A 15,289-nucleotide genomic window follows, 5' to 3' on the forward strand; every position below is an offset into this window, starting at 1 on the left:
CTTGGGAAACAAAGATCACCCTTGTGTCTCATAACTCTATTATTGAAGATGGTGATTTGATATTGATTGGGTTTCTTGTGGCTTATTGTTCTATAGGATGATACTGACGTTTTGTCTTCCCTTGCGTCTTGTGGCCCTGTGCAGTCGTGCTGCATGCTGTTATGGCTTCACAGCAGCCTTTGCTCTGGATGTAAAATGACTCATGCGCCACATTGTGTGGCTGCAGATAAAGCTATTATTTCCCTTGGCCCTGCGGACCCGGGAAAAACTTATCCATCTATGTTTTCTGGCTTGTGTGCTTCTCTTCTTTTCTATTTGCTGGCTTGTTTTAGGTCAACAGATGTGCGACAAAGTTTTAATGGGGTTGTTTGTAATTAATGCATCTGTCACCAAAGGGAAAAGGGAGCAATGGAGAATGCATAGTCGTCAATTGTCCGTTAAAAATGGCTGTCACTACGTGTTAAAAGATGCCTTGGGTGTTAATAAAACCTGCTCATCATGTCTTCATGTTTCATTTTTTTTGCAGGTACTGATTGAGGCTACTGTTTCCACGGAGCAACAAGGGTACATTGCTATCGATGACATCATGGTGCTCAACTATCCCTGCTGTAAGTGACACCTTTGACAATAAGTTGCAAATCCAGTTTCTGAAGGAAAGAATAGAAGATTTAATGGTTTTAGGGGGGCGAATGTACTTCAAAGCAGCGTGAAACATAAATAGGTTGAAGAAAAGTCATGGTTGATCATCCCGGTTATCCCGAGGGATACTGCAACAACGGGTGCTATTAAAATATTTTGAAGGCCTAGTAGTGTGACGGTGAAAGACGCTCACTTTTATGAGCTCTTGTTTGGCTGTCAATGTTGAAAGCTTTAAGTCATAAATCTTTTTCAAAGGCTTTGAAAGATTTTTTAACTTGTCACCTTACACCGGGTGTCTTTTTATGTCCGATGTGACACAAGTACAGGCGCCTGTTCAGTGTTTAAACACAATGTAGTTTCTCAGGGTCATCTTGTCGCTGCATACAGTTGAATAGAAGAGTTCTTGTCAGCTCACATGCACATTCATTAGCCCAGCTTGATAATCCTTTGGGGTGAGCTGTTCTGAAAGATGAGTGTTTTAAAATTCAATGTTATCACTCACTATTATTCCTAAGCATAATAAACCAACACCGTGCTCCGCTACTGTTTTAATAGAAAAATCTTGGTTTACACTGCATGCTACTACTCAGTCCTACTACTCAGTTGTTCCATGTGACCACAGATGGTCTTTTGAAGGCTCCCACTGTGGAAATTAAACAGTTAAGAATCTCATCAAGACCACAATGTGGCGTGCATCCAGTTTGCAGGATTTGGCAGCACATGGTGTGAGTGAGAGAAGAAGTAAGATGAATTCCAAGGGATAAGTCACTTTGTGGAAAAAATAGCTCAAATACACTCAGTAAATTTAGTGTAAATCACATTTTAGTTGTTCACCTTTTTAGGTAGGACCAAAGCCCATATTTTTACAAAATGGCAGAACACCCCATAAATATGTCAAAGAAAGTTTTGAAAGTTCTACAGTACAAGACACCCTTGAGCATAGCTTGCCGAAATCAGAAATCAACCTTCAAATTGAGTATTATCTTTTTTCTTGCAATGTGTAATGCACCCCTTCGACTTGCTGGTATTCGTGCTCGTCAACCACGCCATTATTAGCAGATAAAATTGTATTTTATTAGGTTTAGCTTTTCTTGTGTTTACTGGTAAACTTTAATTCTAAACTGGATTTTTTGCAAATACAGTAGTTGTGCATTACACTCGAAATGACATGTATACTAGTATATGCCATGCAAATTCTGAACAATTGAATTAACTAAATAACCTTCATTAGCAAACTCAAATTTTGGTTCAGTCTTGAAAAGGTCAGGAAAGGCTGGCTGGTGTTCATTCTCGTGCTATGAAAACTTCTATATCACAAATTGCAAGTGTCATGAGTCTACATTTGACCCTAATACATAGACGGAGTTTGACTTTTGGGGCAGGGGGGGCACAACATGTCCATGACTCCGAAACGCAGTGTCAGCAATAAAATTAACTTTCAAGAATATTTATAATAATAAGTTGAAAATTAGGGTTTTTTGTTTCCCGTCATTCTTGAGGAGGGTTCTAAATCAGGCTACTTAGGAGAGCTATACATTTTGCCAATATCGTCATCCATGGAATATCGTACGCCCGCCGGTGTCGTGCCAATGTAGTTACCCCAGTCAAAAATTTTATCTCCTGGGAGCCATTCCGCTGCACTTATTCGCTTGATTTCCATGTTTTCGTGATGTCGTTATCTACAAGGTTTTAAAACATGGCCACCCCATCAAAAAGAAATGAAAAAAATAAACAAAAAAAAAAAAAAAACTTTTCAGTCGTGTAACGTAACATACATACTGAACGTAAAAAAAGGCAATATTTTACTGTTTTACTCGTAGGATGACCTATAACTGCTATTACTGTAATGCAAGTCCTGTATGGAGTTTCTCCAGTTTAATAATCGTTGATGTCCAAAATATATAACTGTGGTTGTTTTCTGGCTTCAAGTAATTGTTTAAGTCGACATAACTCATAAGTAATGTGTGTGTGCACTTCCGTGGCCAGGGTATACAATTTTTGATGGGGGTAGGGTAACTACATTGGCAAGACACCGGTGGTTGCCCTGTTGTACAATTAGCGTCTTTAGTGGGGCAAATTGAAACTCCGCTCACCATTTTGGCGGTGCTCTCTGGTGTTACATGGTCCACATTTTCAATCCTTGGTTCTTGCTCAGTAGTTGTTGTCGCTTTTGAAAGCTTAGGCTTAAAAAAATTAAGTATATCCATATTGCTTCTTCGGCCCTTGGCTGGTTTTGGCTAAGCAAAACAAATGTCTAAGGTGCCAGTCACATAATATTTTCGAAAAATAATTTTGACCCATTATAAAAATATTGTTTTTGCTCATTTCATTCATATTTGTTGTTTATTTTAATGCTTTACAACTTTTATGGATAATATTTAACAGAAAACTCTTAATTTTAAAATCATATATAAGAAAGTCAATTACATGCAATGACACATTTCGGCCACCGAGGAGGTTGGGGGGGGGTCTGGCCCCCCTGGCCCACAATTAAACTCCACGTATGCCCTAGTATGGCTTCAAAGAGAGTGAAAACTACTTGTGGTAGGGTTATTAAGAAGTTTCTAAAAAAAAACAAAGAAATACAGTGGTACCGCGACATAGGAACGCTTCGACACATGATCTTTTCGACATTCGATGTAAAATTTGACTCGGCATTTGTTATTACATCCGACGGCATGCTCGGAATACAACAATCAACGAGTTTCTTTGTTTTGCCGCAAGATGGACGCCTGGCAGATTTTCTTGTGGGAGAAATCAATACGGGTTCCAAGAAGGTTAGTGCAGGTGGTGTAAAACAGAAAAAGATGACGCTTACCATTGAAGTGAAGATGGAAATGATATAAAAATATGAGCGTGGTGTGCGCATCCGTGAACTGGCTCGACAATACGGCTGCAGAATGTCTACGATTTCGACGGTTCGACAATACGGCTGCAGAATGTCTACGATTTCGACGGTTCTCCTCCGACCTCCGTTCGCTAGTCTTTATAAGTTAAGGTGACAATTATTATTGAGGTACGATCTCCCAAAAAATCACCATTTTCGTCAGGTTTTTAATCATTTGTTTCAGAACTTGTGCAACACAACACGCCTATTGTCAGCCGCAGTTCACGTTGACAACAAAACATTGAAAGAGAAAGTCAAATCTCTACCACACCTTTCTCACTCTGTCACGTCAGTCACGCGGTGCATTCAGGTACACCACACAAAATACATCCGTAACATTAGAACCCAATTCGTTACGTTATTACAGGAATTATTATTACCGGTATATTATTATTCCCATTTTTATGTATGATCTATTTTGTTTTGCTATGTGTAATTGCCATTTGTAATAGCACCAACGGTATTTATTAAGGATTTAGTGTAGGTTTTCGGGCTGTTGAACAAATTAATGGCATTATAATTGGTGATGCACGATAATACATTTTTCAACCGATATCGATAACCGATAATTTCCTGCCCCTTCCACCCGATAACCGATAATGTCACGCCGATAATTCTATTCAAATATGTTTGTAAAATTTTAAAGTATACAAAGATAAAATGTTACTGTGCAAAAATGTAATTTAGTGCTATTTTTTCCCACATCAAATGTGAACAAGTAGTAAATTCCAACATCTAAACAATGGCAATGACATTGTGTAATGGTAAGCTTTTGGCAACAATTACTTAGAGAGTAAACAAGTTGCACAAAAATGCCTTTAAAAGTAAGCCATTCCTAACATATATCACATTACTACACTGCAAAAACACCTCCTTAAAACTAGTAGAATTGGACAAAACTGTTGATTGCGCACATTTGGAGGCTAAATCAAGTATATAATTATCGGATTGCATTATCGGTTGAATTTCATTTTATCTGGATCAGGGGTCGCGTTAACCGAATATTTTCCGTCGTTGACCGGTTTTTTAAAACGGTGACGGAAAAAACTGAAGTACATCCGTCATTTTGACAGGTTGCAATTCACACCCCAGACCACAAGGTGGCGAGTGAGCGTATTAATTAGCTATTGTCTCTCTTTATGCATGACGTCGTTGGCCTTACTGAGTGAGGCAACTGAGTGTTTGCCTGGCACGGCCAGACTGTTCTCCATGTATTTTTCCAACACTGAGAGAAAAGTCTGGGACACAGCCTCTCGAGTAGGTACAAAATCAATCGACAAATCAGATTTGTTTATTTGCGTGACGTGTTCTTCACGAGCAATGTAACTCTTGCGCACCGAAAGTCGTCTCTACAACAACACGGTTGGCGAACGGGACAGCCGAGAATATGTTCCAATCTGCGGGAAATTCAGTTTTAAATGAGCTAAAACAAATTGACACGAGACATTGACAACAGTCTGTCTCGCGCTAGCCATGTTGAATAAACTCCGTTCTCCTTGTATGTTTACTTCCGTGCGGAAGTCCCTCGTCCTGCCCTTATCGCTTTGCTAACGGCATGTCTGCCCGTCGCTGATTGGTGCACTCCGCTGTCTGTTTGCCTCTTGTGAAGCTTGTTCGGACAGAATATTAATTAAAAATGAATGAAAACTAAATACTATTGAATATATCATTATTATCATTTTAAAAATGTAAGTGATGGGTAAAAGTAGATTATGACCGGATTTTTATGACACTGTCAGTCAAAATGACCGACAACGAAAAAGTCTAGCGCAACCTCTGATCTGGATTATCTGTGTGACGTCATAATTGCCATTATCGGCCGATAATTATTGGTGACCGATATTATCGTGCATCTCTAATTATAATGTATTCCTATGGGAAAATCCTCTTTGACATACGACCATTTCGACTTACAAACAAGGTCCTGGAACAAATTAACTTCGTATGTAGAGGTAACACTGTAATAGCAAAATCATGAGATGTGCAATTATGGGTATAATTTACCTTTAAATTAGAAAATTTTCTTCTCCAAGACTTTTTCTAGACTTTGTAGACTATTTTTCTGCCTTTTTAGTGTCTTAACGATTCACTCTTTAATAACAGTTGGGGAATTGTTTGTTCTTAGAACTCTGATTGCTCTGTGGGAAAATATTATATTTTTATTTTTAGCATTAATATTCCCGATCATCAGTCTAACCAAGTGTTCGGTGGGGTTGTTTTTATAGATGCAATGGGTCTAAAGAGACTTTGTTTGCTTGAGTGAGTTGTTTTTACCCCCAACATATCAAGGTTTCTTTTTCTCCAGTGTTATTACTTATGAATCTGTTTACCTGTTCCAGAAAAATGTAATTTCTTTCATTGTGAATGGTGCCAAAGATCAACAAATAGCCATATTTTTGATCTGACAGAAAGCTGCAGTGAGTTAGTATCAAACATTAACTTCTCCCTAATGCTTCAGCCTCATTGTAACTCTGCCATTTTTTCCTGTCAGTCATCAGGAGTGACAAGTCTGCACGTCCTACCCGATTTTCAGATGTGGTAGCCATGCACCCGACATTTACAATACACAGTGATTTGGTTCAGCAGGGCTTGCTGCTCTATTGTTAATCACCGTGTTGGGTGAGAGGCTTACTCCCACACTGATTCATTGGCAGCTCAGCCCAGCATGCCGGGACATTATTAGTCAAAATGTGGAGGACTGACGCTTAGTCTGTGACTTCCCTTTCACACATTCAATCCCACACTCTGCTCTGAATAGATTACCCTTGATATAAAGTGTGTTATGTTTTCCCTGAGCTCAACACTCATATGTAATGTAGTACACATTTGATTGCATGTGTTAATAGTGTAAAACAACGCACAGTATATTAGATATGTTTGTCATTCCGTTTTTTAAAGAGACCTACTGTACCATTCTCCATATGTCGTTTATTTCAAGAGCAAAATGTTAACGCTTTTCTTGAAAGTAATGTAATAGAAATATTTTCTCCCCAACCCACCCCATTTTCACAAATTGACATAAACACAAAATTAGATGTCACTGACACACACACACACAAAATCTCCTAAATGAACTTATAACATTTGATATACATGCAAGCAGTGTTGTTAATAATGATGTCAGAGTCTCATGGTCATATATTTTTTTCAGTATTGAGGAATCTAATGAATTACTTTTCCAATTTTTTTTAACGCCGTTATCATTACTGAGTTAGTACAGTTGGTTGAATGAAGCGTGAGTTGTCTGATTTTGTCACACATCAGCTGCCTGGGAGAGAAGAGAGCGGGAAGGGTTGGTGACGCCATTGCAAATGCGATGATGATTGGCTAGGTGGGCGTATTATGCCCTGCTCGCTCACGGTGTCTCACTGCACGCTCTGGCAAAGACGACAAGACGATAATGATGACGGGCCAGTGAATTTCAATATGCAGTACCAGGAGTGCAAAAATTAGAAAAATAAATTAGGGCTGTCAAATTTATCGTGTTAATGGACGGTAATTAATTTTTTAAATTAATCACGTTAAAATATTTGACGCAATTAACGCATGCACAGAATGACCCGCTCACGCATTGCCTCAAACAGATTACAATGACACCGTTTATGCACATTAAGAGTGAAGAGAATGCCTCCGGCCGCTTGGGGGCAGCGCTGTTCCATACTAATGTTATTCCTTCTAATAGTGAGAGAATTAGTCGTGAGACGTTTATGCTGTTGCATTGTGCTATTTGTGCTCCACACATATTTCTGTAAGTTTTCCTTCTTTTAGTGGCAATTATGTGTTTCTTGTTGTATTTTGGGTAAGATATGTACAGAGATATCAGTGTTGCCCAACGACAGCCCCAAAACATCACTGCTCTAGAGGAGAGCTGTGTGGAGGAATGGGCCAAAATGCCAGCAACAGTGTGTGAAAAGCTTGTGAAGAGTTACAGAAAACGTTTGGCCTCCGTTATTGCCAACAAAGTGTACATAACAAAATATTGATGAACTTTTAGTATCGACCAAATACTTATTTTCCACCATGATTTGCAAATAAATTCTTTAAAAATCAAACAATGTGATTTTCTGTTTTTTTTTTTTTTTTCCACATTCAGTCTCTCATGGTTGAGGTTTACGCATGTTGACAATTACAGGCCTCTCTAATATTTTCAAGGTGGAGAACTTGCACAATTAGTGGTTGACTAAATACTTATTTACCCCACTGTATATATCCGTCTTGTGTCTTATCTTTCCATTCCAACAATAATTTACAGAAAAATATGGCATAATTAAGAGATTGAATTGCAATTAATTACGATTAAATAATCTTTTACTGTGATTAACTCGATTAAAAATTTTAATCGTTTGACAGCCCTAAAATAAATACACATTTATTAAATTATTGAATGTCATTAAAATGCTTCTATTTCAATATTTATTTATTTCAATTTTTATTTATTTATTTATTTCAATTTATATTTATTTCAATTTATATTCATTTATATTCAATTGTTTTAATTATTTCAAAATGTAATTATTTATTTCAACATGTATTTATTTATTCCAATATATATTAATTTATTTATATTTATATATTTATTCATTTCAACATTTATATATTTCACTTTTTATTCTATTTTTTTTTTTTTTTCATTCTTGCACTCTTATTTTCCTTGTTCCGCATGAAATCATTTTATCTGTCATTGGCTCATCAAACACGGTGGGTGGGCGTGAACTACGCAGGGTTTGAGATGAGCGTGTCAAGCTCCATGGCTCTGGAGTAAAGCTATTGCTCCTTCTTTCCCAGCATGACAGCGATTTCTGAGGTTCTGCATGAGCTTTCTCTCGCGATAAACCGATGTTTTGTAAGCCACGTGCTCACTGTCCGAATTTCTTGCGTCAGTCTTCTACTAAGTCATATGAAATCGGGCCGATAAGGCCATTTTTCAGAGGATCGGAATCGAGTGAAAAGGACCGGGTTTTTAATTCATGCTATATATGTTAAAAACAAAAAAAAACAAAAACAAAAAATTATTGTGCTGTCTAGAGTCGCCATGTTTTAGAGCCAGTTAACATTTTACAGTATGTTACTGCCACCTTGTGGTCATAATTATTCACTATATCACAACGTGTGACGCAGTTTGGAACACATGCTCATTCACTTTTACAGTACACAGCCTGTCAGTCGAATTGATGATATTGAGTGCTTTCTGTTACTTTTCTGCCCTATATAGAATATACGGCTGTATACACTACCGTTCAAAAGTTTGGGATCTAGGACCCCAAACTTTTGAACCATAGTGTATCATATGGGATTTTTCATTATGTACACTACGTTTCAAAAGTTTGGGGCCCCAACCTTTTGAAAGGTAGTGTATACTTGTATACAGTATAAATATATATAAGTATTTTACCTCTATACCAACCTGTTAATATGCAGTATATGTGTGTTTATGGGGAAAAGCTATATGAACTTAATTTGTTAATAAGTCTTGCCGTACGCTAACCTATACTTATAGCTTGTAGCTCAAGTGAAGGGTGGTGTCTATATGGTATTTGTATATCGCCATGTATTGTGCAGTTCTGTTGAATGCATGCATGTTTCTTTGTTACAATTTCACAAATTTAAATGAATTACTACATCTAAAAACAAAAAAGGATCAAGCCTTGTGTTTTATTGGATGACATACAATGTTAGATGGCTGTCGGCCATTGCACAAGGAAATGCACTGTTTTGGGCAGTACACTTATATATATTTTTTTCATTTTCTTTGAAAGCTAAAAAGTAATATAATAATCCAGAAATACAATGGCTTTGCCAAAAGAAACAAAAATATATACGTTTTATCCTCCGCAACAGTCCTGGAAATAGAGGAGGAGGAAGTACTGTAAATAGTACAGTACGGTAACATGTTTGGAACTTTTGTTCAAATTAAAAAATCCGGTATCGGATTCTCAGAATTAGGTTAATCAGACTCGGGTGCAAAAATATGCAATCGGGACATCCCTAGTATATAGTGCTTTTATTCTTCAATCAGTTAATATAAAAATATTGAATGTGAAAGATGTTAACATGAAGAACATGAAAAGTAAAATCAGTTACTTTGCTGAGTAACTACTCTTACATTGAGGTAACTGAGTTACTAACTCAATTGTAACTGTAACCTAATTACTTTTTAAAAGTAAGATTAACAACACTGCATACAAACAGTTCTTATTGAGGAAAACGGAAGCAACATGGAACAAACCGATTAGTTCTTGCAAGCTGAAATGACTGTTTGAAGCCTGATAAGAATGTGTCCTTTGTGGCAGGCTGGTGAGTGGCCAAAAGGTAATTCTTCCTTCCTTCTCTCTCCTCTGTACGCCTTCTTAGATAAGGCACCACATTTCTCCCGGCTTGGAGACGAGGAGGTCAATGCTGGACAAAATGCCACTTTCCAGTGTGTGGCTGCTGGAAAGGCTTCTGAGGCTGAGAAATTCTTGCTGGAGGTGAGCGATTCTTTATTTTACCAATTTACTGTCCCTTTTGAACTCCAAATTCAAGAAAATTTTAACAAGAGGTCCATTTCGTTAAAACTGGGAGAACTGCTATGAATGCTCATCTATCAGTGCCATTGACAACGCTAGACATCGAATCCATTTTGACTGGGTGTTAGCCTCTCCAAGTCAAAATGCATTCGAAATCTAGCGCCGTTTATAGCAGCCAATGTGTTAAATGAGCCCGATGAAGGATTAATCATGTACGCCTGAAGGGAAAAAAATTGTATGCCTGACCTTCCACTACAAGTTACTGAAGTGCCACTTTGAACTCGTCACAACACAAGGAGACTATTTCCTTGAGTACATAATAGTTCGCAAACAGCACAACTCATCAGATTTAAATAATCACGTATAAGTATAAATAATCACAAGCCTCAACAACCCATGTTGAGTCACAGTTTTCTTGTAGCAGCATGTTGATCCATAAGACATGCTCAGCTACTTTGTGTGCGGCGATGTCAGGCGGTGAATTCTGACTTTTTTTTTTTTTTAAATAGCTTGTTTTTGTTTTTGCAATTTTGGATGCTCTGTGTGCGGCGGGCCCGAGACTGCCAGATTTTGTTTTCTTGTGGTCGCAAGATTTTTGTCTCTGAAACCTCAATGACTTGTGTGTTTGTTGTACTGAGGTTTGTGTGGTCTGTGGCTTAATTGTAACAGCGGTGGACAAGGCCAAGCAAAACTTAAATGTTTATTTTGTGTTCACCATGCTAAAGTCAACATATCAAAGGATCAGCACTAAGCATTCAATTGACTTTCTCTTTCTTTTGTCAACAATGTTTTAGTTTAATGCAGTGCTTCTCAATTATTTTCTGTTACGCCCCCCCCAAGGAAGACGTAAATGTTTCGCGCCCCCCCAAACTCTGCCGCCACTGTAAATAGTAACACTTGTCTATAATATTACTATTATAACTACGCCTCTGCCTCACATTGTATCTTCTTTTTTCTATTAAAGAAAAAAACAGAGATCAACTTATAAAGTATAACTTTATTAACATTGTTTCGTTTGTAACAGAAAAGACAATGCGCATCAATTTGCCTGAATTAAAAAAAAAAAGAAAGTCACATCCAAACTGTAAAAATACACTCAAGGTACATTTTTGACCATTTGATACTGAAAAATAAAATCAGTACATAATAACAAATGCAAATTGATTAGAAACATGAACTCATGAGGACATGCCAAAAAATTTGACCGAAAAAACAAAACTAAATAGAAGAAAGAAAAAAAAGTGTCTTTGGACAGAAGGACAGTTTTTATTTTCGCTGCTCGCTGCTCCCAGTACCACCTCCAGTTTGCAATGATGTGGGGTTATATTGCACTGAGCACGCTAACAGTGCTCACTGGTTTACTGATATAACACTGACAAAGCGGGACGATTGTTGGCAATATTCGGCACGTTTTCGCTGAAAAACAACCAAGCGGCTAATCAATAAGATTTGGGGTCTAATGTCTTTAAGCGGCGTCTTAATTGATTTGGCTTCCGGCTGTCCGCTATAGACCCTACCCACTGACGTCACAAAATCACGTACTCGCTGTATGGTTCCGCCCCCTTGTCCGTCATTTTGTGTCTGTATTATCAATGGTCTCAATTGATCGAGCAATTTATAATGCATTTCATGGAAGACCCGGTGCTTTCGGATGCCGTAAACTCACTTGATGCGTTGCATAAAAGGCGTTATGTGGAAAAGCTTCAGTTTATCCATTCGCCAGATCCATATTTGATGCCTAAATCGATGTTTTTCGACCCGCTGTCTCTGCCGTATTTGCCTGACATCTTCTAGGCACCTGATATGTACAACTATCTTGTCCACACAAAATCAGCTTATTCTCACGAAAGTTTGAAAAACTTTAAGAGCTTGGAGGCTTATAAATACTTCGTTGCTGGTTGGGTGAAACAGGTCCTCGTCCACGAAAATTCGGCAGGAATCTATCTTGTGCTTGGAAAGGTGAGTTACGAAATTTTCAATTCAAAATCTTTTGTTATTGCTAACATCCACTGTCAAGTCTAATGTATTTCATGTCGTTTGTCAATGGAGTTAGGGCTTTTAATGTTTATATGGTTTAGCGATAGCACTCTCACTACATACATACGTGTATGTTGTCGGCGATTAGCCTAGCAAGGATCTTAATTGTGGTTGTCAGCCCAAAACCCTCTAAATATATATTAAATGCATCTTACCAGATATAAAATGACTACTACATAATCTGTGGTAATCGTTTGGAGCCCAGTTTTCTCGTCGAATTGCAGCAGCCCATCTCGCTCTCTTCTCTCCGGGTCTCTCGGAATCCGGTAGAACTTCAAGTCTCTCCGTCTTCTCCGTCTATCTTCTCTATTATTGCAACCGACTGCCACACACGCCTTCACCATTTTGATTATTAACGTTAACGAGCAGAAAAACACGTCGTAAATAGGAGGAATGTACGTAGCCGTAACAGGTAAACATGATGTGTTGACGGACAATTGGGCGGCACCTGTCAGGAGGAAGGAGTTGTGATGTCACGTGGGTAGGGTCTATAATCATTTTTAGAGACAGTAAACAGTGGTCTTTCCTTGTCTACCACTGTATTAAATGTCAAAGCCAAAAGGCAAACGGCCCGAAAAAAGCGCATTCTCGGCGGCCGAGGGAGAACTGTAGGCGAGGGCGGTCGTCGTGACGATACCAAGCCGAAAATGGCACTTTTCGGGCGGGCACGTGAGAACCGAAGAGGACAGCGGGTCGCTGCGTAAGTCCGGCCGGAAAACGGCTTTCAGCAACGGCGCACAGCTCTCCAGCTATTCATGAGTCTCTTCCGTGTGCTCTTGCTTACTTCAAAAATACTGCGCGCACTTTGAAAATGAGAGCGCCTTTGCCACCAACTGAGTGGATGTGCAACTACACTTTATTCTAGTACGGCAAAAAAAAAAAAAAAATGTTCCCCGAGGTCACACGCGCCACCCCTGGCATCGCTCTGCGCAGGGGGGCGCGCCCCACTATTTGAGAAGTACTGGTTTAATGTGTTTTCCGATAATTTTTGATAATCCTTTCGTGACAAATGATGTGGTTCTTTTTTGGTTCAGTGGTCCAAAGCTATGATGCTACAATGGTCTGTTTTGTCAGAATAAAATTCAGATAAATGCCACTGGCATTCTATTTAAATTCATTCATTCATTCATTCATTTTCCATGCCGCTTATTCCTCACAAGGGTCGCGGAGGTGCTGGAGCCTATCCCAGCTAACTTTGTCAATGTTTTTATAGTTGTTATTATTATTATTAATGATTAATGTCAGCTGTCAGTCACACATTAAATGTTTATTCTTGAAGCGTAAGGATTTTAGCATGACTCATTTGAATCTGTTCCTTCAATTTGTAGCTGCAGTCATATCTACAGTGGTATGAAAAAGTATCAGAACCTTTTGGAATTTCTCACATTTCTGCATAAAATCACTATCAAACGTGATCTGATCTTTGTCAAAATCACGCAGATGAAAAAAAACAGTGTTTGCTTGAACTAAAACCACCCAAACATTTTTGGTTTTCATATTTTAATGACGATAGCATGCAAACAATGACAGAAGGGGGAAAAAATAATAAATGATAATAAGTGATAATAAGTAATAATATTTTGTGGTCTGATGAAACCAAAGTTGAATTGTTTGGGAGTAACACACAACGTAATGTGCTGAGGAAAAATGGAACAGCTCACCAACATCAACACCTCATCCCCACCGTGAAGCATGGTGGAGGGAGCATCATGATTTGGGGCTGTTTAGCTGCCTCAGGGCCTGGACAACTTGCAGTCATTAATGGAATAATGAATTCAAAAGTTTATCAGGATGTTTTGCATCTGTCTGTCAGACAGTTGAAGCTAAAAAGAGGATGGATGCTGCAAAAAGACAATGATTCAAAACACAGAAGTAAATCAACTTCATAATGGTTTCAGAAGAACAAAATACACGTTCTGGAGTGACCAAGTCAAAGTCCAGACTTGAACCCCATTGAGATGCGGTGGCATGACTTAAAGACAGCGATTCATGCCAGACATCCCAGGAATCTGACTGAACTACAGCAGTTTTGTAGAGAAGAATGAACCCAGATAAGTCCTTATCGATGTTTCAGACTCCTCTGCAGTTAAGGGTAGCATCTGGTTGAAGTTTTTGCTGCCGGGGGGGGGTATCAAATGTAATATCAAATGTGATCGTTGGCTTACTTATTTTTTCCCTTTCTGTCATGGTTTGGATGCTGTCCTCATTGAAATATGAAACCCTATAAATGTTTGGGTGGTTTCAGTTAAAACAGACACTGTTTTTTCATCTGTGGGATTTTAGCAAAGATAATATCACATTTGATGGGGATTTTGTGCAAAAATGTGAGAAATTCCAAAACGTTCAGATACTTTTTCATAGCACTTTACTTTTGTTGAACGTATTATATGCAACAGTATATTGATTCTATGGTTCCCAAGTCTGGACTGAGAGGTTTGCCATTTTCAAAGCAAGGATAGTCTCCATCTATGGAAGTGGAGTTTGAAAAAAGCAGGCGTTTATTAAGTAAGGAGGGTAAGAAGAAAATACCCCATTCTGTTGCATTCCCATTCTAAACTCAGAGATACCATAAATACCTTTGCAAAATATTCAAAATATATTTTTAGATAAAACATTGTAGCAGAGATTCTTAGACTATCTTTGTTTAGTGAAAAAATTTCCTTCAGTTTTGTGCAGGTGTTTTTTCATCTGTTAAGAAATCTTAACACAATTTCCATTTTCATTTTGTGATTGAAAAATTGCTTTCGCCAAGATAAAGCTCTCCCTGTACAGCAATGGTAGAGCATTGGGGTTTGTTGAATTTGTGAAGTTATCAATTTTTTTTAATAAACGGTACAGTTACTTTACCAATTACTATCAATTTATGCATATACAGTGCTTCATTTTGAAAACCTCATTTAAGCAGTATTATTTTGATTATAAAATCTGTACATTACATTTTCAAAAACCTATTCTTTCCATTTCAAATCGGTCAAAATTTCGCTATGTACAGTTGAATCCCATACCATCTTCTCTGACCTTGTCATTCTTTGCCTTCCAGAGACACAACGGGGACATTTTAACAAGTGCGTCCGTCAAGCACCTGAGTCACCGACGCTTTGTGGTATCGTTCCAACTAGACAGCGTCCAGAGGTCAGATCAAGACCTCTACCGCTGCATTACCCAGTCCTCCAGGGGTTCAGGGGTCTCAAACTTTGCTGAACTCATTGTCAAAGGTAAA

At 38.3% G+C, this 15,289-nt stretch overlaps 1 protein-coding gene across 4 annotated transcripts in view; it reads left to right on the plus strand.

Annotated features, from left to right (window-relative positions):
• ptprub (protein tyrosine phosphatase receptor type Ub) overlaps positions 1-15,289 on the plus strand; it is a 382,270-nt gene that overhangs the window by 212,469 nt on the left and 154,512 nt on the right. For all 4 annotated transcript variants that reach the window (XM_057833549.1, XM_057833551.1, XM_057833550.1 and 1 more), the window contains exons 4-6: positions 527-608; positions 9,878-9,993; positions 15,110-15,284. In XM_057833549.1, coding sequence (XP_057689532.1) covers positions 527-608; positions 9,878-9,993; positions 15,110-15,284 — 373 coding nt within the window. The remainder of the gene's footprint in view (positions 1-526; positions 609-9,877; positions 9,994-15,109; positions 15,285-15,289) is intronic.

This window comes from Corythoichthys intestinalis, chromosome 4 (genome assembly GCF_030265065.1).
Source record: "Corythoichthys intestinalis isolate RoL2023-P3 chromosome 4, ASM3026506v1, whole genome shotgun sequence".
NCBI classification, from domain to species: domain Eukaryota; kingdom Metazoa; phylum Chordata; class Actinopteri; order Syngnathiformes; family Syngnathidae; genus Corythoichthys; species Corythoichthys intestinalis.